General features: G+C 37.1%; 1 protein-coding gene across 3 annotated transcripts in view; it reads right to left on the bottom strand.

The window, feature by feature from the left end:
* The window catches only part of LOC121295677 (tubulin-specific chaperone D-like), a 98,827-nt gene that overhangs the window by 44,044 nt on the left and 31,654 nt on the right, over positions 1–23,129 (bottom strand). For all 3 annotated transcript variants that reach the window (XM_041220636.1, XM_041220637.1, XM_041220638.1), the window contains one exon: positions 6,662–6,811. In XM_041220636.1, the coding sequence (XP_041076570.1) occupies positions 6,662–6,735 (74 nt within the window). In that variant the 5' untranslated portion in view covers positions 6,736–6,811. The remainder of the gene's footprint in view (positions 1–6,661; positions 6,812–23,129) is intronic.

Genomic DNA, 23,129 nt, shown 5'->3' with positions numbered 1-23,129 from the left:
GACTGCTGACAAGACACGGATTTAAACTCTTTCTTCCTTCCTTCTGTCTTTCTGTCCTGCCGCCTGTCCTGCTCCCCCTCTGTCTTTTAAAGTACAGGGGTTTAAAGAAAAGCACAATTATAATTCCACTGTAAAAGAACAAGGAAGTTAACTCAAATATTTACACTGTGTAGGAGACATAGCTCACAGCCATGCAGTGAAGCTGCTTGTGCTGCCGAACAAGCTTGGCCTGGGGCAAGCTATCTCTGACTCGTAGCTTAGCCCAACACCCACGCCCTATACCTTTTTTTTTCTTTCTCTCAGCACAATAACCCAGCACCTGAGGGGAGATGAAACTGACGTGAACTCCCTCAGTGCACACACTCCTTGCACTGCATCATGGTTAACATGGCGCACCGAGAGGCAAGATCCTACACCCGGCAAGAATCAACAGTCACCATTTAATCTTCCTGCAGGCTGCCACAACTTTGTAAAGTAAACCCAGTCCTACTCTGTCATTTTAGCATAGTAGTTTAGTTACGATTCCAAAGCGGTAAAATATCCTTATAGTTTCCTATACTGTAGTAAAAGGATAGTAAAGTGTAATAAAGCATAGTGAAACCATGGTAAAGCCCAGAGGTGCTGTATGGGACAGCATATTACAAGTCGTGCTGGGACAAATATTTTTTGACGTGTATTCAGATACAAAGTTTAGATGTTCGTATTCACTAGAAATTACAAAAATACCTCGCACTTAATTACCGCCAAAAGTTGCGCTAAAGTTTCAAACATGGCAAATGAAAAAAATTGTTCCGTGTGATATGCTAGATTCATCTATATTAAAAAATAAATAAATAAATAAAACACAGGATCAACACAGCGGCTCTTGAGCCTCTATTTACAAGTTTTTGACGGCAAAAACAAAACAAACCCAAACCAGATTATGTGCGTGCAAGTATAGCGTTCTCTATGGAAAGCTATCTGGGTCAAAAAAACATTGTGCTGCTTTAGAGCAAATGAGAATCTCATGACAGAAAAAAGGCAAGCACGTCATTCTGAAATGCCTCGCTTAAACTGTGCCCAACCTGCTGTAAATGTTGTGTAGTAATTTTTATTTAGACTGTACATATATTTTTTGTTGCGACTTATGTGGAATGCAAACGAGAACCAAAACAGCAAGTCTTTTTCCCTTTCATTTTACAACGCCATTTCCACGTTTGTTTTATTTGAAGTGTTTAAAGTTCAATTTCAGTTTTTGTTTGGTTTCTTTCAGCTACAATAAGGCACAAGTAAACCTCATGTTATTAAGTTATGAAAATGTGTTTATGGCCACTGTTTAATGGGATGCATTTGTAAAAAGCATACCATCTCAAAATTTATGTTTTCAATCATAACAACTGCATATTGCATCAACATAGTTATATTATTTTCCAATGTAACTATTTCAGATTAACAGAGTTAACATGCAAAACAGTACACAGTATAAATAATAGTAGTACAAATAGACAAAGATAAGCTTACCATGAAACAATTTCTTTTGAAAATCAGCCATTCACAACATAAAAAGCAGTGTTGTAGAACATGTACCAATGTCTCTGAGGGCAGCTGTCAACATCATAACATCAAAGCAGGATCGATGTCAGAACAGTTCAATAAAAACCCTGCAGGCCTCACCCATGGTCTTAAAACCATGATTTTTGAGCATGCGTTTTACTTGTCCAGATTCATGGCTCGGATACAGATTACTCAGTCGTTCTAATACCAGGGATGTGTGCAATGCTACATGGGATACTGAGTCCTCTGCTGCTTTAAAAAAAAAAAAAAAAAAAAAAAAAAATGCAGGGAGCAGTAGAACCATCTTTACACGTTGCATAAATCTACTTTGTAATATAAACAGAATTATTCGACAGGGATAAAAAGGGGATCTGTTGTCTTTAACATCTGTGTTTTAGAAACGCACTACTGTTATTTTTTTGTGGGTGTTTTATTAAAATGTCCTGCTTATATAACACAGAATTCTGCATAAAAGTGACCTCTGAAATGCAGTGTCAACTTTCTGTACTGTTTATTTCGGGAATAAACAAAACAACATTTAACTTGAACTGCTATTTGGCATCCACTGTTTTGTAGTTAATTCACTGGTGTAGTAAGACCTACACAACGTATTCTTTACTCCTGTGATATTTGTCTACTTTGACGTGTTACTACAACATCTTGCTGCAAAAACACAGGCAGACACACGAGCCACGTCCCCCTGCCCTGCTGCTATGCAGTCTCTGCCTGCATTCTGCGTATCCAAACTCAGTATTCAAAATATATAGTGCTCGGTAAGGCCCTAATGTCACAGTTCACTTGTAAATGAAAACGCACAAAAGATCTGATTAAAAAAAACAAACAAAAAAAATACATCACACAATCTAAAACTGTTTAATGATTAACTGTTACATTACCCTAGCTTGTCTCATTCGCTTTGTTTTGGCTGCAATTTCGTCAGGTGAAGCTGTACGAAGTGCTGTGTAACTGCACAATAAAAACAGACTGATTTGGCATTAGAGAGAATTTAAAAAAAAAAAGCAGGCTGGGACGGATATTCAGATAAATCGTAACATTGAAGAGATGGGAATGGAAGTGCATTCATTTGTACATACATATATATATATATATATATATATATATATATATATATATATATATATATATATATATATATATATATATATATATATATATACATACATACATACATACATATATATATATATATATATATATATATATATATATATATATATATATATATATATATATATATATATCATATATATATAGATAATATAAATTACACCCAAATAATTGGGTTTATATCTTACTAGTCTTAATACAAGGGCGGTAAAACGTGATGGACATGTATCCGGGTAACGGATATCCAAGTGCAGTCTAATTGCTTTTATTACTTTTTGAAAATGAACAAATATCCGAACGAATATTATAAATTATGAGCGAATATCCGAACATGAAAATCCTGTGTTCGTCCCAGCATTAATTAAAAGACATGGCACACCTTGGTAAATGCATCGGGCAAATGAATTGAACCACAGGAGAAGCTGCAAAATTAGAAGGGTATCATATGGGTATGTTAATTACAAAAACAATTATTCTGTGTTTTACAACACACGCCTATGGGGCTGATCTTTTTAAGAACCTTCTAAATATGTTAAACTGTACCGGGTACTACACTTTTAAAATAGACTAGCATGTTACGTCTTGAACATTGCGTATTTGATATTTCTGGGAATCAAATTCTGATATGACTATAAACGTAAATACTTGAGAAATTGTCAAATCGGAAAATGTTTTCATTGAACCAGCATGACAAAACTATTCAGAGTACAGGAATGAAGCAGTAAACGTTTCACGGTGAAAACAGGTTATGCTCTGGTGCACTAGGATGCCAAAGTAATACAAAAAAAATTAAATATGGCCAAAAGAACGCAACACACCTGACAAAATGCACCTGCTGTAGCTGTTTGAGCAGCTTCACATTTCAACATCAGCAATTACATGTTTCTGTTGTGCTATAACACAATCAAATAGAAAATCAGATCAATATCCCATCTCAATAGCAACCTGACCCTTTAATAATGCATTTGGCATGTGACAAATAAGTTTAGTGCTCTGTTTTGTATCTATACATAAAATGTTGAATTCTTAAAGAGTAATTAGCTTTAAATGGCACATTAAGTAGTTGTTCTAACTTGCTCGATTTCTATTGATTTTTTTTTTCCTATGGCCTAGGGTGGTACTATGAAATGTCTGTACAATTCCATTTCAAAAAAATAAATAATCATCATCAATACAGCTCTGAGCAACAGCACTTAGTACTACTACTACAAATAGCATAAAAAATAGGGAATATAAAAAATGACATACTTGCTCTTTTGGACGTGTAACAAAGTGCCCGCCCCTGTGTATATTATCTGTTATGTGTTGCGTGTGGTGTGTTTAAATGTTGGTGTATAGACATTGGTACACGGGATATAAACGGGTCTGTGTAACACGAGTGTTTAAAAATGTATATGTGTATTTAGGCACGAGGATTGCACAGCACTTCACGTGCAAGTAAAATGTAGTAATATGTGAGCATGGGGAATTGCACTTTATTAATTCACGTGCTGGGATTCAAGTGAATAATTAATTGGTAATTGAATCCCAGCACAATAGTATATATAGATGCACGTTGTCACATACTGGTGGTTGGGTGTTCGGTGAGCAGAGAACGGGATTGGAGACGGACGAAATAAGTAAAGTAGTACTAATAATAATAACAACAAAGTATCTGCTCACCGTGTTTGTCAGTGTCTGTCCGTGCACCGTTGTGTTAAGTTTAGTCTGTTTTCGTTTGTCTATTTATTTTGGCGTAGAGTGCCGTGTCCTGTGTTTTTCGTGTTTGTGTAAACCTTTTATTTTGTATTAAACCGGCGCCAACAGGCGTCTTCATCACTTCATTTCATCCGTCCTGTGTTTTGTGTATTTCATTACCTTTCCTGGTTCTGACGCCGCCCACTTCGGCCGTCTCTGTGACAGGACGTCATAGAATATATAATTTGTTTTTTTTCTTTAAAACAAGAGTCAGGATACGCTGTTGAAAACAATGGAGAAACATACCCAGATTCTCATTTTGGGTATTAGACACCAAGGTTTCAGACATGCTGCAAAACAAGGTGATCTCAAACCCAGGGAAGCTTCCAGAAAGCTGTCAGCACCCATACAGAGTCCCGAGGTGAGCGCACTGGCGTACACACTAATGTTTCAATACCTGCTTTGTTACTTATATTAGCAAGGCACTACAATGCTATCCAAACACAGCCAAGGCAAAGTAAGAACTTCAGTTTTGTTTTAACATGCAGAATTAGCTTTTGCTTAAAGGTGACTACGTCAGAAACCTCAGGACCTGATTGAATAATCGTGGGTAGTTTGTTTAAAACAGGTATTTCATTGCCAGCATATATGAGGTAAAATTATTTTCTGAGGTAAAATGATCTAATGCCTGTATTCATAAAGACACTTCATTAATTGAAACCCTGTGCATTTATTGATTTATACTTAATGAATACCGTAATCTGGGGCTATTTTGGGCAGTTTTGACACTTTTTATAGTAATTTATTTATTTTTTTAAATAATTTTTAGGAACTAAGTTTGTGATATATGTACAGGTATACCTTGGGGCTATATAATAGAATTGAAACATTTATCTAACACGTGACTTAAAGACCCCTTTTTCTTATTAAAATGTGTCCAATGTTCCAGGGCTTGTGAAGCCTTTGGACACCCCTTCAAAACTGTGACTTAGCCAGTTTAAACCTTCCTCATTTCAACTTTGGACACCTGAGAAAGTTTTTTAAAAAAGAAATAAATGAAAATAGTGGAGTGGAGAAAAAAAAAATTGTGCTTTGCTGTGAAGGCAGAACTTTACTGAACTACTTTTTTTTTTTTCCTGCAATATTTGGGTTCCACCCCCCACCCTTGTTTCTTTTTTTTTTTTTTTTTTAATTTCACTGAACATTGAGTCCATCAACAGGCTTTCTTCAAACTGGACACCACCTCTTTGACAACTTCCGTACAATTATGGTAGCTTCGAGCACCAAGTTTTATTTTATATGTTTGAACCATTTCTACCGTCTCTGCAATCTAATGCCCTTCAGCTATGAGGACTTCATAGTCTGAAATTCTTATCGGAAGATTTAATGTTAACACCCTCACATGATCAGTGACCAGGTGAAAATGATATGCAGTAAAGCAGTATGATGTATAGTAACGTTAGTACATATATTATCAAGGATAATAATAATTTTATGTTATCCTTGGTACACGTGCAGAACTATTTCTGTCCAGAGTTACCCCAAAAAAGTCACACTACTTTAAGTGCTACAGATTAGAAACAATATGTCCCCAAACCAGTGATTTGTGCAGATTCTGACAATATGGAGCAGATCTGCCTGCGAGCTTCAGACTGGGCTGTACAGATTAAAGTTTTACCACGACGTTCGGGTAGTCAATTTCTCTCCTCGCACAAATCATACAAAAAAGGTAGGTAAACCCAAGAGCAGAATAAAACTAAACTGTTCACTAGAAAGCTAAGAACCAGGGCTTTTAAATGGTGTATATATAGTTTGTTCATATTTAAAAAGTAAAACAAAGTGTTTTATTGCAAAAAATATATATTTTTTTCGGTTCTGTCCAATGTTCAACAACATCCAAAATATCCCAAGATTACAGGTAACTGAATATTTTTAAATATATTTTAGTGCCCAGTTTTTTTTACCAGTAATTTCCTCCTCAATTACTTTATCCCTCACTGCATCAATTCCCTACACAGCTCAGGAGAACTCAAAGTTCAGAGGGTGACCGCCAATCCCACGACCAAGACAATTTCCTCTTTAACACTCAGGAACTCAAGAACGGATGGCAGCGAGCTACCAGGACAAAGGCCAGCCCTGAAGGTGTCCATCTGAGCTCACTAGGCATGTGGCCGGTAGGGTCCACTGAGGCGTGATGAGAAGAAACAGTCATATCGAATCATCCCTAGTCGAGTAGGCAAACATTTCATTTCATTCATTAAGATCATGAAGACATTGAAAAATAAAATTTAAAAAATCCAAAGATTTCCAGAAGGGGTCTTACCAGGCAATGGGACTGACAAACGGCTGGAGTTTCATGGGTCGTAGGCAAGAGCAAAGGCCCATCACACATAGCATGAAGAGTATCAGACACTGGAGCCCATACTGCAACCACCCCACTTCTCGTCATAGGTCAGAGCCTTTACAGGGACCACTGTGTGGAAGGAATACAGGACTGTTAGACTTGCAACGAAGGCTGGGCTTCAGCAAACTTGTTGCTCATTTGTATTTTAGACAAATGATAATATAATTTATTGTCATTGAAAATTAGTAAAATATTTAAAACTAACGAGTAACCGTTCATTAATTTTGGCCTCATTGTAAAAATATGCTATGGCATTTAAAGATAATTATGCATTTAATTAACACACTCAGGCAGCTTTTTTGATAGTTTGGCTTGGATGCAAAGCTAGGATTTTAGTTAGGTGGTTTGAGAATTAGCTCACTGCGCCACCAAACACAGCTTATTTTTCTCATTTGTACATCTGGGTTTACTTGGTCTTAGATGAATTTCCAAGTATAATAACCTTAGGGTAAGCAAATACAAAATAAATCAATAATTTGCCATATGCAAAACATCTACAACTTTTGGCACTTTACCGAACACCTTTGTTTTAAACGTTTGCAACACAACGGGGATCATTTTCATGATGGTCTAGATGGCAGGGACTTGTTAAAACATGTACCAGGGACTCAGGTACTGTAGCAGTACGACAAACTACAACTGCGTAACCTGAGGAAACTTTTTTGAACAATGGTGAAAGTTTGAAAGTAAGACCTTGATTTAAATAACTGTACAACAGCTCTATTTTGAATACTGTATTTTATTGACTCACGGTAGATAATCTTTAAGCACAAATGGTTTGTGATGTATACTACTGGTAAATTTGCCTGTCAACACAACTCGTATCAAACTTTAGATATTAAAAAAAACCAAACAGATGATGAATGTATATTGACCACATTCACTCCAAATATGCCTTTCAAGGCAGTTATAGCTGCCCTCTGTTTAAACTTTTACTGTTGGAACGTTAAATACAAAAGACGGACGTTAAATACAAAAGACAACGTTCCTATTGGACACGGATTTAACTCTTCTGCTATGGTGGCTCCAACAACCAATCTGGGATGGTTTTATATACTTTCAAAACAAAAGTAAAGTTAGACAGACAGAAAGCTAGACAAGTGAGTTTTTTTTTTCTTTTTTTATGGGGGAAAGATTTAGTAATCTCAAGTACCAGAAATCATCCAAGATGTTTATAAACCCAAAAATAAATTAATAAACTATTAACTGTAATGAAGTATAAACTTATATAAGATAAACATCACGGTTATCTCTCCAAACAAAATGCATTTCACTAAAACCTCCAGGCCAACACAAACACCTTTTATTATGAGGTGCAGTGTTTCAGTATCTTGGGTTTTGGTTTTGATTACTGTATATACACCATGATTTTAAAGCGCAGGATTACCGCAGCACATACTAAATTGCTTTACATAACCAAGAATGTTTGCAGACACAATTATTATTTTTTTTTTTTTTAATGGTAAATGTTGGTGTGTTAACAGATCTATCTGATGGCGACCTTCTTCACATTACGGACCACTTGAACAATATGGTGTAAAATGTAAACCAGACATGGTATTTATCCAATTCTTTCTGCTCCTAATTCCTGATACAGTTTTTAGGTAGGAGATCCCTAAATTACACTTATGGAGACATTTCTAAAGAAAAAATTATTTGAGTACATTTTAAAACACATTTTTTACATTCAAAACTAGGCATATTTATTTCACATTACCAAAAAATTACAGGATCGTTTTTTACTGATTTATACCCAATGTCTACTATTCAGTATTTTCTCAGTACTGTATTTTAGAAAATACACAATATTTTGATTAGAATAATGTTTTGACTCCGACATTGTAATAAGCAGATCTACACTGTATCCTAAGATACAGCACGTACATTTAGACAGAGCAAATAATGTTCAAATGTTGCACGTGACTGGTTCTCTGTTACTTCACAAGCACATTCTGTGCTTTGCTGGACTGCCACGGTTTAATGCAAAGGGGTATGTATTGGTGACTTTATGTGACAGTACTGTCCATCAGCTTAACACTGCCTAATGCAGACAATCTTAATAGCAACAGAAAATGATGATGCTTTAGTTGGGACGGAATGCATTGATGGAAATGTCCAGTGTGATTGACCCGATGCCTTTCGACCACCCAGCTGCAATTTTCTTTTCTTTTTATGATTTCAAGGCAAATAAACGTGGCTTGTTATGTACTGATGTTACCTTCATACCTAATGCAGATACTAGCTCTGTCAGCACAGCGATTGCCCAAATGGTCACAAAATACCAGGTAGCTTGGGAAAATGTGACCTTGCTTCATCATACATCCCACGGACATTAAACTTAATCAGAAACTACAACTGCTACGCATCATTTTCCACATGTAAAGTGTGTATACTGAGATTCCCCACCCCTGCAATTTTTACCGATGTTTCAATTAAAAACACATTTTTACCAATTTTATCCCTACTTCAATATATGTAAAATAAACTCTGAAATTTCTCGGAAAAATGTGTTAAGATAAAAACCGAAAATGCAGAAACACTAAGTATAATTCATCATAGAGTGAAAACATTACTCTTAATAATCTTCAGATGTCTCAGCTGTTTAGAAAGGTATAATACAGTATACTTTTGGTGGATATTTGTCTTGATACACAAGCTGAAAGTCACACTGTCAGTCAGACCTCAAACAGGTAGAATGTTCACCGGAGCAGAAGGGTTAAGCTTGGCATTTCTTTTATGTTCTTCCCTGGGTGAGGTTGAAAAATGATCATGCACACTGTTAAAATAAGTTACAAGTGCCCCACAGCAGCATTTTAGTTGAAAAACGTGTTTGATCGAGAGAGCAATCTGCAGTACATGTGACTCCAATTGGCTCCACTTTTACTTTCCACTTTCAAGATCCAAGGTACAATGCTGCTTTGGCTACAGGCTTAAAAGTGATTGTCCCCTAAGTTTCTTCCCTTCTGAAAGTCAGCAACACAATAGGTCACCTTATAACTATACTACAATGATGTGAATCTCCACATTTTCCACAGCATAGAAACTAAAACCTGTGGAACAGGCTGGAAGAGAACAGTTCAGGAATCTCCTGCTTGAATTGCCTTCAGGCGACAAGACAGCATCAAGTGGCATGATCGAAAGATAAGGGAGGCTTCAACAGCCTGGTGCATCAAGTCAACCTCACCTCGCGCAAGCCTCCCTAGTCTTTACTCAGAACAATTCAAACAGTCTGCAAATCAGTCTTCTGCCTTGGAAACGTGGAGCCTACTGTGGTGTTTCCATGATGGTTTGTAGGGTATAAATGGCATTTTAAGATGTCTTTGAATATAAGGATGTCATATAAAATAAATCTTCCCGTTGAAACCATTGAATATCTCATCATTCGTGGTCGGAGTACCATACCATCTAAAGGGTAGTAGTATTGTTCATATATCATAATGGAGCAAGACTACAGAAACTTCACAGTCTTCCTCAAAACACTGGTGATAAAGCCCCATGATGAAACAAAGATGGCGCTTGAAGTGCGGATAAGAATAACGAATTACAATTAGACACAAGAACCAAGCAGAAATAAAAGATTACTAAATAAACAAAATACAAAAAAAAAAATCGCACCAGGTTAGGAGACACGAGTTCAATAATAATTAGAGAAAGACTAGCAGGAGCAGGCCCAATATAGTCTAGTGCTGCTCAATAACAAACACCTTGGGTAATTCTAAACTACTTTATTTTTATTACCCAGAAATTGGCTTCCATTGCAGAAGATCACCATATCTGTGATCCAAATCTAAATAAATTGAGCCTTCAATCTCTAAACCCTCCTATGAGATGCAGACACGCTCCAGGTAACAAAAAGGCAAAGTCTGCTCAGGGCAAGTCCTTTTTTTTTTTTTTTAGCCAATGTTATTGGAAGAAAAACTCTTAAGAATGCAACCCTCAGGTCACACCAAGAGTTAAATTTTTTGGGGACCTTCATTCTTCTCTACATTTTTCCAACACAAACTCTTCCCATTTACACAAAGTCTTCCTATAACTTAGGATAAATACATTTTATTAGAAGACTGATTACAAGCTGCGATGAGAAAAATACGCAGCCTGGTGTTTTGGCAAGTTGGGACTTGCCTTAATATTCACTCAGAAACCCTGTACTTTACTGTATTGCTGCATGTAGTAAATAACGAAAAATAATGCAGTCCAATCACTTGTGCTCTTTAGTCTCATACTAAAAGTGCTGGCAGCAGTGGCTATAAGTAAGACAGGATCTTGCAGACCTATTGCACCGACCCAGTCCCCCAGCTGTAACATGGTGCCTGCTAACTGTTTCTGCATAGAGATAACCGCAACCAATAATGACCGTAAGTATTGTGAGGTCCTTGCTGTCTTTCTTTTGGCAGTTTAATTGAGAATCAAATCGACAGTTCAGTTCAAAACCAAGATTTATATAAAAAAAGAAAGCTCTCAGGACAGGCAAGAACAGGATTTAAGCTTCCGGGAATGGGAAGGAACAGGACTGCACTGCCGCCAGGACACAGGAAGAATGTTTTTTTGCTCTTTAAAGTTATTAAAGAGCCTATGACATGGAATTTGACTTTTACCAAAAACATAAATAATTATATTAACAGCTGTCACTTGAACATATAATCACATTCATTTTACCAAATTATGTTTAATCACGCTATAATTAACCAAATACCCAGAAATACACAGACAACAATCTCCATTTCCTGGTTTGTCAGCCAGTATGGCTGACAGCGACAGTGAAAGTGACAGTAGCCTAATTTTATCAGTTACAGACACCTCTGGATCTGACGTACAGAGAGAAAACAGGGATTCTCCGGTATCAATTCGAGCCGTATGCCTCAGAATCAGAAAAGTCAAACTCGGAGAGAGACTCAGCAACGCAGACGGATCGGAGAGACAGTGATGTCCACAGATTAATGCAAAATCCTATGAACCTTAATTTTATACATGAATACTTCCAAATAATAGTTGATCAGAATAGTTTTTAACAGGACAGGACAGGAAAAATAAGGACAGGACATGATTGGAAATGATGACTCTTTCATGGGATAGGACAGGAAAATTTTTGACAGGCCAGGATGGGCTTATGCCTTTCTCAAGTGGCCACGTCAGCAAAAGTAACATACCCTACAACCAGAAAACAACAGACAGGGTACCTGTAGACACATTTCAGGTTAGACCCTGTATTTATTTCCTGCTCTTAGCTGTAGCTTAGTTGTTTACAAGCACTTGTTCATGTCACATTGCGCAACTGAATATTACTGTGGATAATTGCTGACCACATACTGAATTATAATAATTGTTTACTGCCCTGAATTAAAGTTGCTTTACTCCTTTATTTATACATATTTCATTTTCCATTTCAGTTCATGCTTGAGTTAATTCCCACAAGCAAAACATAACGAATGTACTGTATAATCAGTAAACAACCAATAGATCTAAGATACAGAACAGTAATCTTTTATTTGCTATCCAACTTTAACATACAATTGAACTGGTACAATCTTGTCCATTCAAAAAACCTACAGCGGACACCCCAACCACACTGGCAACACTGGTTAAATACCAGTATTGCTTAATTTCTAAATGCTAAATGTTTAAGTAGGGTAAAATAAAAACAGAAAATAACAAGTTGGTTTCGAGGAGCAATTTTTTAATCTAAATAAGTGGACAGCTCATGGTGCGTTCAGGCTGTGTCCGGTGTGCGCGGTCACCACATTGGCTTTTAATCTCTACATTAATGCACAGGTGAAGTCTATCATTACTGCCCTGCTCCATTCCCCAAAGGAGCAAACAATTGGGTCCAGTAACAGTAATAATTTACAGAAAATAGACAGCCGTCCCTCAAGGCCTAGGTGACAGAAAATTTGAACCAGTATCTAGGAATTGCTTAAAATCCAACAGTCTTACTGTTTGTTATCAATAGCTGTTGGTCTCCTGTGAATCTTCAGAAGTCATTATCTTTGTCTAAACAGTACATGAAACATGAGGTGAAACGTTTATCTACTTGAGTTTCTTATAAGCCTTATGGTTTCAAAAAAAAAAAAAAAAAAAAAAAAAAAAACTACAAACATGTAGCAAAAAATGTAGGGATCTTACACATATGATGTAAAATAAATAAATAATGCCTTGCAACCAGCAGAGATCTAGTAGCTGCATTTGTGTGACAAAAAAAGCCCAAGATCTTCCAGCCAAGTACTAAGGAATCCAGCTTGACAAATATAACAAAGACTCGAAGCTAAGGGGATCCATTCCACACTGGAAAAATATCTAAAATCTGCTAACAGTGGTCATCACCAAGGCAGTCAAGTGGTTAAACAAACTGACACTTGGGAAGTCGTCATGGTAAAGGAAAAGCTTTATTCATGTAAATAATGAAAAAGGCCTACATCTTTTAGCTGTTGTCACCATCCAGGTCCATGAAAGAAAACAACAGTTAGCAACACTGGTGTGAGTTGACCACACATACACTCCCAGTTTTTTCATGTTTATTTAAAGTAGGAGGCTAGAAATCCTAAGTATAAGGCAAGAGGGGAATAGTGGTCCCCAGGGGTCAGCGCACCCCCCGAAAACGAATTTCAGGGTTTTGCAGGGTTCTAAAACTGCATATCCTGGGACTAAATGCGTGCCTTAATAGGGACCAAAATTCCAAATGCGTTTATAACTTTGTTCATTTATTTATTTATTTTTTAATGATTTTAGGCATCAGAGATTTAAAGAGCAAGTAAAAGTTACTTATGTGTCTATGAAAAGTGATTACAAAATTATTTATATTAGAATTTTAAAACCACAAACTTGTCTTAGCACACAGTAAACTTCAGAATAAGTAAAGTCCACATATTTAAGCAAACTCCATTTGGTTTTGCAATAATTTATTACACACAAAACAAGTGGTATAAGAAAGACAGACACCAATAAAACAAATAAATTATATATTCAGGCACAAAAACACACAATGGCATGTTACACAGGTAGCATAATGCCAGGTGTGACAGACCCCACTGTCCAAAGGCGAAAAAAAAAACAAGGTTTGAAAATTACATTAACATTATGGCCTATTCACATGGAAATAATTCCATCTCTTTTTTTTTTTAATTTGCTGTTGGTTACAACTGATGAATTACGTGGCCCAGCTTCAGCTAGTGAAAGCAGCAGTCCCTTCCAGTGTGCCGTGGCTGCAGAGATGCATTTCACTTTTGCTGTTATATTTTAATCAAAACTTTACATGACTTTGCATAGCCACTTAGATTTGCATTATCTTCAGTGAATACACTTATATCAATTTTTCAAAACACTACAACCTACTCTTTCCTACAACGGAACTTTCAACAGCGACAACTCTGGTTGATAATTTTATTTTGTGTCTCCATACTTGAATATGTATAATAGCTCTCATACATGTATGTGGATTTTATTATTAAATTGACTTACTGCCCACATCACAACCAAGATATGTAGAATATCTCTTTCATACATGTACAAGCCTAATCCATTTTTTTTTCTTGTGAAAACTGTATGCAGTTTGTAGGTCTAATCAATCTACGTGACATGTCACAACCAAAAAATGCATCACATACTTTCCACTTTCAAGATCCAAGGTACAATGCTGCTTTGGCTACAGGCTTAAAAGTGATTGTCCCCTAAGTTCCCTCCCTTCTGAAAGTCAGCAACACAATAGATCACCTTATAACTATACTACAATGATGTGAATCTCCACATTTTCCACAGCATAGAAACTAAAACCTGTGGAACAGGCTGGAAGAGAACAGTTCAGGAATCTCCTGCTTGAATTGCCTTCAGGCGACAAGACAGCATCCAGTGGCATGATCGAAAGATATGGGAGGCTTCAACAGCCTGGTGCATCAGGTCAACCTCACCTCGCGCAAGCCTCCCAAGTCTTTACTCAGAACAAGTCAGTAAAGAACTCAGTCAGCTGCTTGGGTGGGACTGAGGGTCTGAGCGATTGGTCAGTGTGTATGTAAATGTGACCTTGTGTGTGTCAGCCAATAGGGCCCTGGGGGGGGGAGGGATCTCTATTTAGGAGCTGCCTGCCAGCAGTTCGGAGCTGTGTGGTGGTGTCCTGACGCTGACCTTAATAAACAACTGAATGAGATCTTGCTGTGGTCGTCTGCCTCACTTTTGTTTATCCTGAAACGCTACAATACGTTCCCATCTTGCAGTTTCTCATTCAACTACCGCATCAGATAATAAGCAAGTGCAATAATAAATGAATAACATGTTTTAAAAAATGCGCTTGCGAGAACTGCAATTTCGAACACTGTTTTCAGAAGTTCGTTTCTGTTGCATTCTCTGTAAACATTAATGCGATTTCTACAGTAAGTTGCAGTTTGTTTCTTTTGTTTAATATATATTTGATCTGTAACTTTTACTTGATTAAACTAAATACAAATAAAAAATAATTTTGGTGTATAAATTACATACACAAATGGCTTTGGATATGATTTATTCATTTTATTAATACAGCTTGACACTAACCGACATACCACTTCTTTAAGAGATCAGCACGAGCTATAGAAAATCTGGAGCAGCTTCCCTTTTTGTCTAGTGGTTGCAGTCTGCCACAACACAGCTTACTAGCTTTGAATTTGTATTAAATTAAAAACTTACAACTACTTAGTGCAGAAATCACATTAATGTTGTAGGACCCTGGAAAAAGGTAAACGTTATTAACGTAAATTGTATACACACTATTTAAAACTTTCAGTGTAATACTGTAGCTCAATTTTGCCAGAACGTGTCGCCACCAGATGCACTCAGATCGATCGATGAGTCAACTACAGCTGGTGATTGCGACTAGGAGTAAAAAGTTTCAAAGTGTCAAACTTAAAGTTAACCCATTCATTAATATCTACATTTTATACTGTTTACCTATGTTTGCACCATGCCTTTCAGCACCCTAAAGGCCTGGACACACCAGCACTTTGCGTCTTTTTTTTTTTTTTTGATGCGCAGTAGACAGTGCCACACCAGCGCGTCTATACCCAAGCGTCAATTCCCTTTCCCGGGTAAAAAAAAAGAAAAGTATTTTATAGCCTCACATTTAGAGAGAAAATACCCTCCCTCACCCCACTGTTACTCCTGCCTAATATACAACGAAAAATATGGCTGTGTTTTGGAAAGTGTGACATCAAAAGAGGAGGAAGAAGAGATTCGTACTGTACGTAAGTTTGAACATACATTTCCCTTTGACTTCAACTTCTAAAAAAACAAAACCTTTGTCATCTTAAGTACCGTGCCTATTTAAACATATAATCATAGTTTGTGTTTACGCGTATTTGTACGTTCGTGTTTTGTGTGTGTGTGTGTGTGATGCGTGCGTACTTTATCTGCATTTTGTGTGTAAACTGTCAATAGTAAATTCTTGACCACAGTTTTACAGCAACTGATTATGCAGCAAAAGATCTGATGGGTACATCTTGTAGCTCATAAGATATTTTTCGTTTAATAAAGACTGAATCAGCAAAACAAAGCACATACAAATGAAATAATCAGTCATATTCATTAATTGCGCAACGCGAATATCGTTTCCTGAATTAATTGTATATGCTAGGTTTCAGATTGATTTTCTAAGTCACTGCATAAGACAATTTACAATGCTATAACATATACTCACTGTATTTAATACACCGAGTAAAAAAGACTCTTACATGGGAAAGGTTGGTTGTTTTAAAAAAAAGTTATACTATTTCATAGCTCTGCTGTACAGTTACTAACTCAGGTATATCATTGCACAGTTCGGCTTTCATCACCAACATCACTTATAAGCTCGAAATGGATTGGTCCATTCACGGTGTCCATGGAAACATATGCCCGGAAACTAAATGCCCTCAGGAGAAGGAATGTTTTACTCGATTTACATATATAATGCATTGTGTGAAAGTGGTGCTATGTTATATTTTATAATTACTATTCACTGGAACATACGAGTACTGTAAACTGTTTTTTTTTTTTTTTCCTTTTTGAAATAACTAATTTTAGGCAGCTCATCCGACAAAGTACACGACAAGTTAGCCAGCCAACGGCTGAAAATGAGAAGGCAAGGCTACACTCCACTGAGTACATGCCTCGGAATCTGTGTCATCCATCAACTGAACTTTATTAAACTCAAACAGTGTACTTTAAAATTAAAGAGGAACATGTAGAGCATAAACTACTCAAAACAACACCTGCAGTCAAATGTAGACAAGAGGATTCAATACTTCCAGCCTTCAGCAACAGGCATTCCCCCACCTGGTGAACACGAGAATATGCAAATTCTAGTCAAATAGAAAATCTTTAATAGGGGCTTGATTAGAGGCTGCTATCCAAGGCTAAGTATTGTCTTCCTTTGTGTTTGTCTAACTGTTTTCAACTAAGCCTCAGATAAAGTACTGTATATACAATTCAGGTTTTACAGAAACTTCAAAACACTCATATAATAAACACTTCCAACCATATGAAGTCAATCAGGCAAAAAAAGGCTATGGTTATCAAGCCAGGAAGCTCTCAGCAGGGGTCAATTAGAAATCCACATTCAACATAAATCTCCCCATGCAAATAAAGAAACAAAACAATGCTATAGTAATATAAACAGTGAGCCACACTGTTGAAATGCCCTTTTGTTTATTTTACAACTGTCTTGATTAACTGCACACAGTTTGGGAAAGGAGGTGAACAGGTTATTAAACAGGACTTTGGAAAACACTCACAGACTCAGCAGCACCACATAATCCCAGAGTTCCACCTGCCTCCACAATTAAGTTGATTTAAATGTATTTTTCTGCTTAATTCACAAGAGTAATTGAGTTACAGATACCGGTGTTTCACATACTTTTTATATACTGTAATTGCTGTGGATAAGTGAGTCTTGTATACCTTACAAACTAAGTCAACCTTGGAAAAGAGATTTTAACACAATTAGATTATTTGCTTGTAAACTTCCTTTAACAGAGTTCTAGGGATTATTACATTGAAAACCATTTTTATTTAAAATGTTTTAGTATTTGTTTTGACAATAATTTATTTAACATCAGAACCAGCTTTAAAGTAAGCCTCAGGGGGCACATCCGGTAAAGGCACTCTGTGTGGAGTGCAGAATGCGCCCTATAGCCTGAAGGTCGCCGGTTTGCGTCCAGGCTATTCCACTGCCGGCCGTGGGCGAGAGCTCCCAGGGGGCTGCGGGGCACAATTGGCCAAGCATCGCCCAGGTGGGGAGTACTCAGGTCAGCCAGGGTGTCCTCGGCTCAACGTGCACCAGCAACCCCTGTAGACTGGCCGGGCACCTGTGGGCTTGCCTGTAAGCTGCCTAGAGCTGTGTTGCCCTCTGACGCTGTAGCTCTGAGGTGACTGCATGGCGGGCCTGCAGAGTGAAAAAAAGTGGTCGGCTGAGAGCCCACATTTCGGAGGACAGCCAGTGTTCGTCTTCACCGCTCCAGAGTCAGCGCAGGGTTGGTAGCGGTGAGCTGAGCTTAAAGTAACACAATTGGCTACTTTAAACTGAGAAAAATTAGGTAAAAATCAATTGGTGGAAGTTAGTGGCTCAGGGAGTGTTGTATCTCTGGCCAATTTCATTACATAGGACGGCATTTGGATTTTAGGAATGGAAAAAAACCCAGGTGTCAAGAACTGAATAATCTGCATAACAGCCTACTTGCTGCTCTTCTATCCACCTACCAATTTCAGCTTTGGTCACAATGGGGAAGATAGCTGATCTGAAAGACATGTTTTGCAATGAATAGGTCCCAAGAGAGCTTTGCAGTGCTCCAAATGTGATTGGTAGCTGTGGCATTTTCAGGAAACTGCCTGGAAAAGCAGAAATTAATATTCTTTTCACAAAACCATAAAACATAACCGACATTGCAACAGCAAAAGAAATACTCAAATCCAGTGAAAAATCTAAGCCAATTGAGATTAATCCGACTGAAACCTGTTTACGTGTTCCACACCTGCAACAGGTTTACGAATTAGGATTATACTGCTGAATGACAAAGGCACAGCTAGTTTGCAGATATTGGTGCACCTTTAGACAGAGCTGCCCAAGTCACTTCGGACACACCTATCTTAACCAGAACGCTCAAATAGTTACGTCACTGCCTGATACCGTGTGTTAATAGTATGGCACAAAGAAATAAACTGGAATTTCTTGTAAATTACAATTCTCATAATGATTTAGAGGGACTCCACCACCCCCAAATGAACTTGCTTGGAATCGCAACCAGCAGATCAGAATCGCTTTGATTATTAAAAGAACTGCTAGGGACAAGTAGGAATAAAAGCCAAGCCCCCAGGTAGCACTTAAAATGCTGGAGTCATGCAGCCAACTGAGCTTTAGAAAATCAACAGCACAGAGGAGCAACACTTCAAGATATAGTCAAGGGTATGTATAAGTCCCACACTGTTATGGAGATTGGGCACAAAAAGGTTACAAAATATGAAATAATTAAGTTGACAGACCTTTTGGAGTGCAACTGTTTTAAAGAGCGTTTACTGGTGTACTTGTTCAAAGACCTTAAACATGCTTAAATAAGCTCCTGCACTTTCTTATCAAACTCAAGCCCACCATGTTTTATTGAAAGCATGCATCACACTCTATAATGTGATGCCTCGCCAACAACCAAAAATCAGGTCAGGTCTTCTTCCATTAGCAACTTGTTACAGTTCATGGAATTTCCATTACTGAAGTGCAAGGCAGCCTTCATACTGCGCCTCCCACCTCCTGCCAAACTGCACTAGTAGTGCTGCACTTTTAGCTTTTCATGTGTTCTCACCGATAAGAGCTATTGACAAGATCATATTTTACATCCTATCGCAGTTTTTCCTTGTTCTTGTACAGGCCGCCGGGTACAAATGGAATAGGCCTGACGGAACTAGCACCCATCTTGTCGGCATTCCTTTTGCAGTGCAGTATGTTGTGAAATGGTCTTCTGCTGCCACCATGTCTCTTTCAAACCTTACCAACTTAATATTGAAAATCATCCAGGCTTGGGATTAGTGCTATCCTGCCAACAAAGGTTTATGCCGCATGAGGCTTATTGTAACCATCTGTAGCGTTAACCAAAACTTCCTCCCTGCAACATAAAGCTAGTTTAGAGAAGCTCCCGTTTGGTGTCATCAATAACAGGACCATTGTTAGGTGGCACAATCCTAGCCACCAATAATACACACCAAAACAATTGTCTACTGCACTATACAGGTCAAATCTGGAAGTTTATATGAGAATCTAATAAAAATGATGGCAAGGCATATTCTGTAAGATTTACTGGAATTATTCTGCTTCGTGTACTTTAGGAATACAATTAGAAATTATTTTACAAGTATAACAAAGAAAAAGATGAAAAACAAAACAGGAGACCAATCTTCTGTTGCCTGTTTTAAACGTGTGCAGGTCTGCTTTTGACTCGTGCTTTGAGGAACTTCAACACAATGTGCAAGCTGTGAGACTGAAGGATAACGTTTCCAGCTCCATTCACTGTGTTAGCATGAAGATAATAGAAAGCATTGTTAATGCTCATTACACTTGTTCTGTAACACTCGGGTGCCAAAGGCCACACCACCTATTCGTAATTGGAGCGTTCTTTCAAATGTTCTCTATTATGCAAACATAAGGCGCAGCTATTGAAACCATGTTCCGTCGTAGTCGCAGGGAAAGTCGTATGTTTGATACACTCAATTTCAATCTTTGACACCCCCACCCCCGAAACTTACTGTGACAGACAAGATCAGATTCAATCACGCAGTATCAGTATGTTAGTGCATACCGGTAATTTAATCCACATTAGTTCCATATCACTGGACAGCGAGTGCTTTCCCCAGTAACTTCTGATTTTTGGTAAAGCTTGTAAGAAAGTAGAGAAACATTTTCAGCAAGTGTCTACATCCCTTAGTGGATGATGCGATCAATCTACACTATATCCTGTTGGGCGAAACAATAGCTGGATTTTTTTTTTAAATTTTAGACCATTTTACAGCACCACACAACTTTTTTTTTTTTTTTTAAAAACTGCATTTAACTCTTGGTATCTGAAAACTGTGACATACAGCCTCCTTAACTATATAACCATTGCCAGGACTGTGCATAATTACTTCAGTGTTCATTTTGCCCTGTTGCCTGGTGAATTGATAATGGTATTTCTCTCTACACAGGTCTCAATACCAAAAGCTGAAACCAAAAGCGCTAAACAAATTACTTTACATAATATTTCAATAAAAAATACTTTACTTGGATAAAAGTTCACCAAGCAAAACTGGATCATGAAACTAGCGATGGGAATATGAATGACTTTCACAACTGGCATAGTAAATGTAAAGCACAATGTTAAGAGCACTATCAAGATGGTAATGGTGGGTGAATACACCAGCAGAGGGGTACTATTTAGATAAAACTGTTGAAAGATTGCTACAGGAATAGACTCACTTTAATACAACATGAGGAGTAACCTCTAGTCACCAAGTATTTACTGTACACACAAGAAAACAGACAGAAATCAGCCAGAACAGTGATCACAAATAAACACTGTACTGTAGCAAACACACACACAAGATAGTTAAGGTTTGTCAACAGGACAAAAGGGTCCCCAGGCACTAAAAACTAGTATAAAGTTGGGGAAACAGAACAGTTTATACCAAAAACATGCTGCCATCATCCGTCTGTACCTGGTTTATGGTATTCCTGAAAAAAAATGTAGGAATATTTACAGTATGTTTGTTCATTGGTCTGGATACTTCCATGGTCTGATACTTTCCAGTTTCTTTCAGCAAGTAGGAAAGTCTAGTCAGTTTTAAAACATACAGAACAGCCTTAAAGCTTGCTTATATAATATATTATATATTAAACATGTGTGTATATATCACAAATATATATATAATATATATCTATATATATATATATATATATATTATTTATATATATTAATATAATATATATAAGATAATATAGATATAATATATATGTATGGATGTTCGTACATTACCGCCAAACTTTTGAGTGCACTGAAAACTGTGAACTTTAGATTTTCTTAATGTTTTTTATGTTGGCTAACTTTCAAACTAAAACTTTTAGGTGTTGGGTCATGGTCATTATAACCGTTGTCTGCTGTAAAGACAATACATTACTTTTTTTTTTTTTTTTTTTTTTTTTTTTTTTTTTTTTTTTTAAGTATTCTTATCATGGCCCCTTCCCCAAATGTGACCAAATTCTAAGGGATGGCCGGGGGCATTACCAGAGGTGCACAAAGAAAAATGACACCCCCACAATGTATTTCTAAAAAAGAAAATGATTTTGACTAATGTGTATTGTATGCCCCCATCCCCAGTTTATAAACTACTTGAAATAGCTGAGGGCTATCCAAAGATTTGTATATTCTGGAAAGCCGTTTTGAAACAATGCCTAACACCCCTTTAGAGTCATTTTAATGCAAAACAATTATGGTCTGTAGTTTCGGGTGAGATAGTATGCAAATATACATATTATATATCTATCTATCTATCTATCTATCTATCTATCTATCTATCTATCTATCTATCTATCTATCTATCTATCTATATATATATATATATAAACATTGTTGCTTCAGTGTTTTAAAAAATAAATCAATTTATTTATTCAGTGTTCAATAAGTGAACCAATTAACAGAACAATAGTTTCATCTTTCTATGCTGACTTTTCAGGGATTTTTTTTAAGATAACGCTGGAGTATCAGTAATTTCAAAATTGCAAGTGAAACCTAGACACACAAACTGTATGACCATTGCTGAATATTTAAAGCAGCAATACACTTTTCTTAGAATGTACCTGTGGTTAGAATTGTTTTCTCTCAGTTACAAACACTCATTCTTCATTAAATATTTTATAAAAATAAAAGCATATAACAGTGTTAAATATATACAACGACCCTTGTGTATGAAACATAATTAGTTTATTTAGCCTACAATTTAATATTGGGACTTTAGCAAACATATTTGCTATCTGTGGCTTAATTACTTTTTACCACCATTTGTCCCTTTATTCATATAACAGCATCAGTATACATTGACAATTCACACAGCAGCTCAAGTCTCCCTGGCCTATTCATCAGAAATTGTGGGATGGCTAAAATAAGCCTCTGCTTAATGCAGAGGGCAGAGGACAAGGAAAAGAACAAAAGCCACACAACAGAACAATTACCTGTGGCACAGTCACACACACTGGCTTATGCAAACAAGACAGGCTTCTCTTCAAGGGCACGAAGCAACAAGAGTTCTGTGGCTAAAGATCGGTTGTGGAGGTGACTCTTTCAGTTAGCAAGTGCTAACAATTAAGCAAGAGGAAAAAAAGGAACCACACGAACTGTTGCTTGGGGCTGGGTTTATATCAGGTGCATCTCTACAG

This window comes from Polyodon spathula, chromosome 20, assembly GCF_017654505.1.
Source record: "Polyodon spathula isolate WHYD16114869_AA chromosome 20, ASM1765450v1, whole genome shotgun sequence".
NCBI classification, from domain to species: domain Eukaryota; kingdom Metazoa; phylum Chordata; class Actinopteri; order Acipenseriformes; family Polyodontidae; genus Polyodon; species Polyodon spathula.
This window is presented reverse-complemented; position numbering and strand designations above follow the sequence as displayed.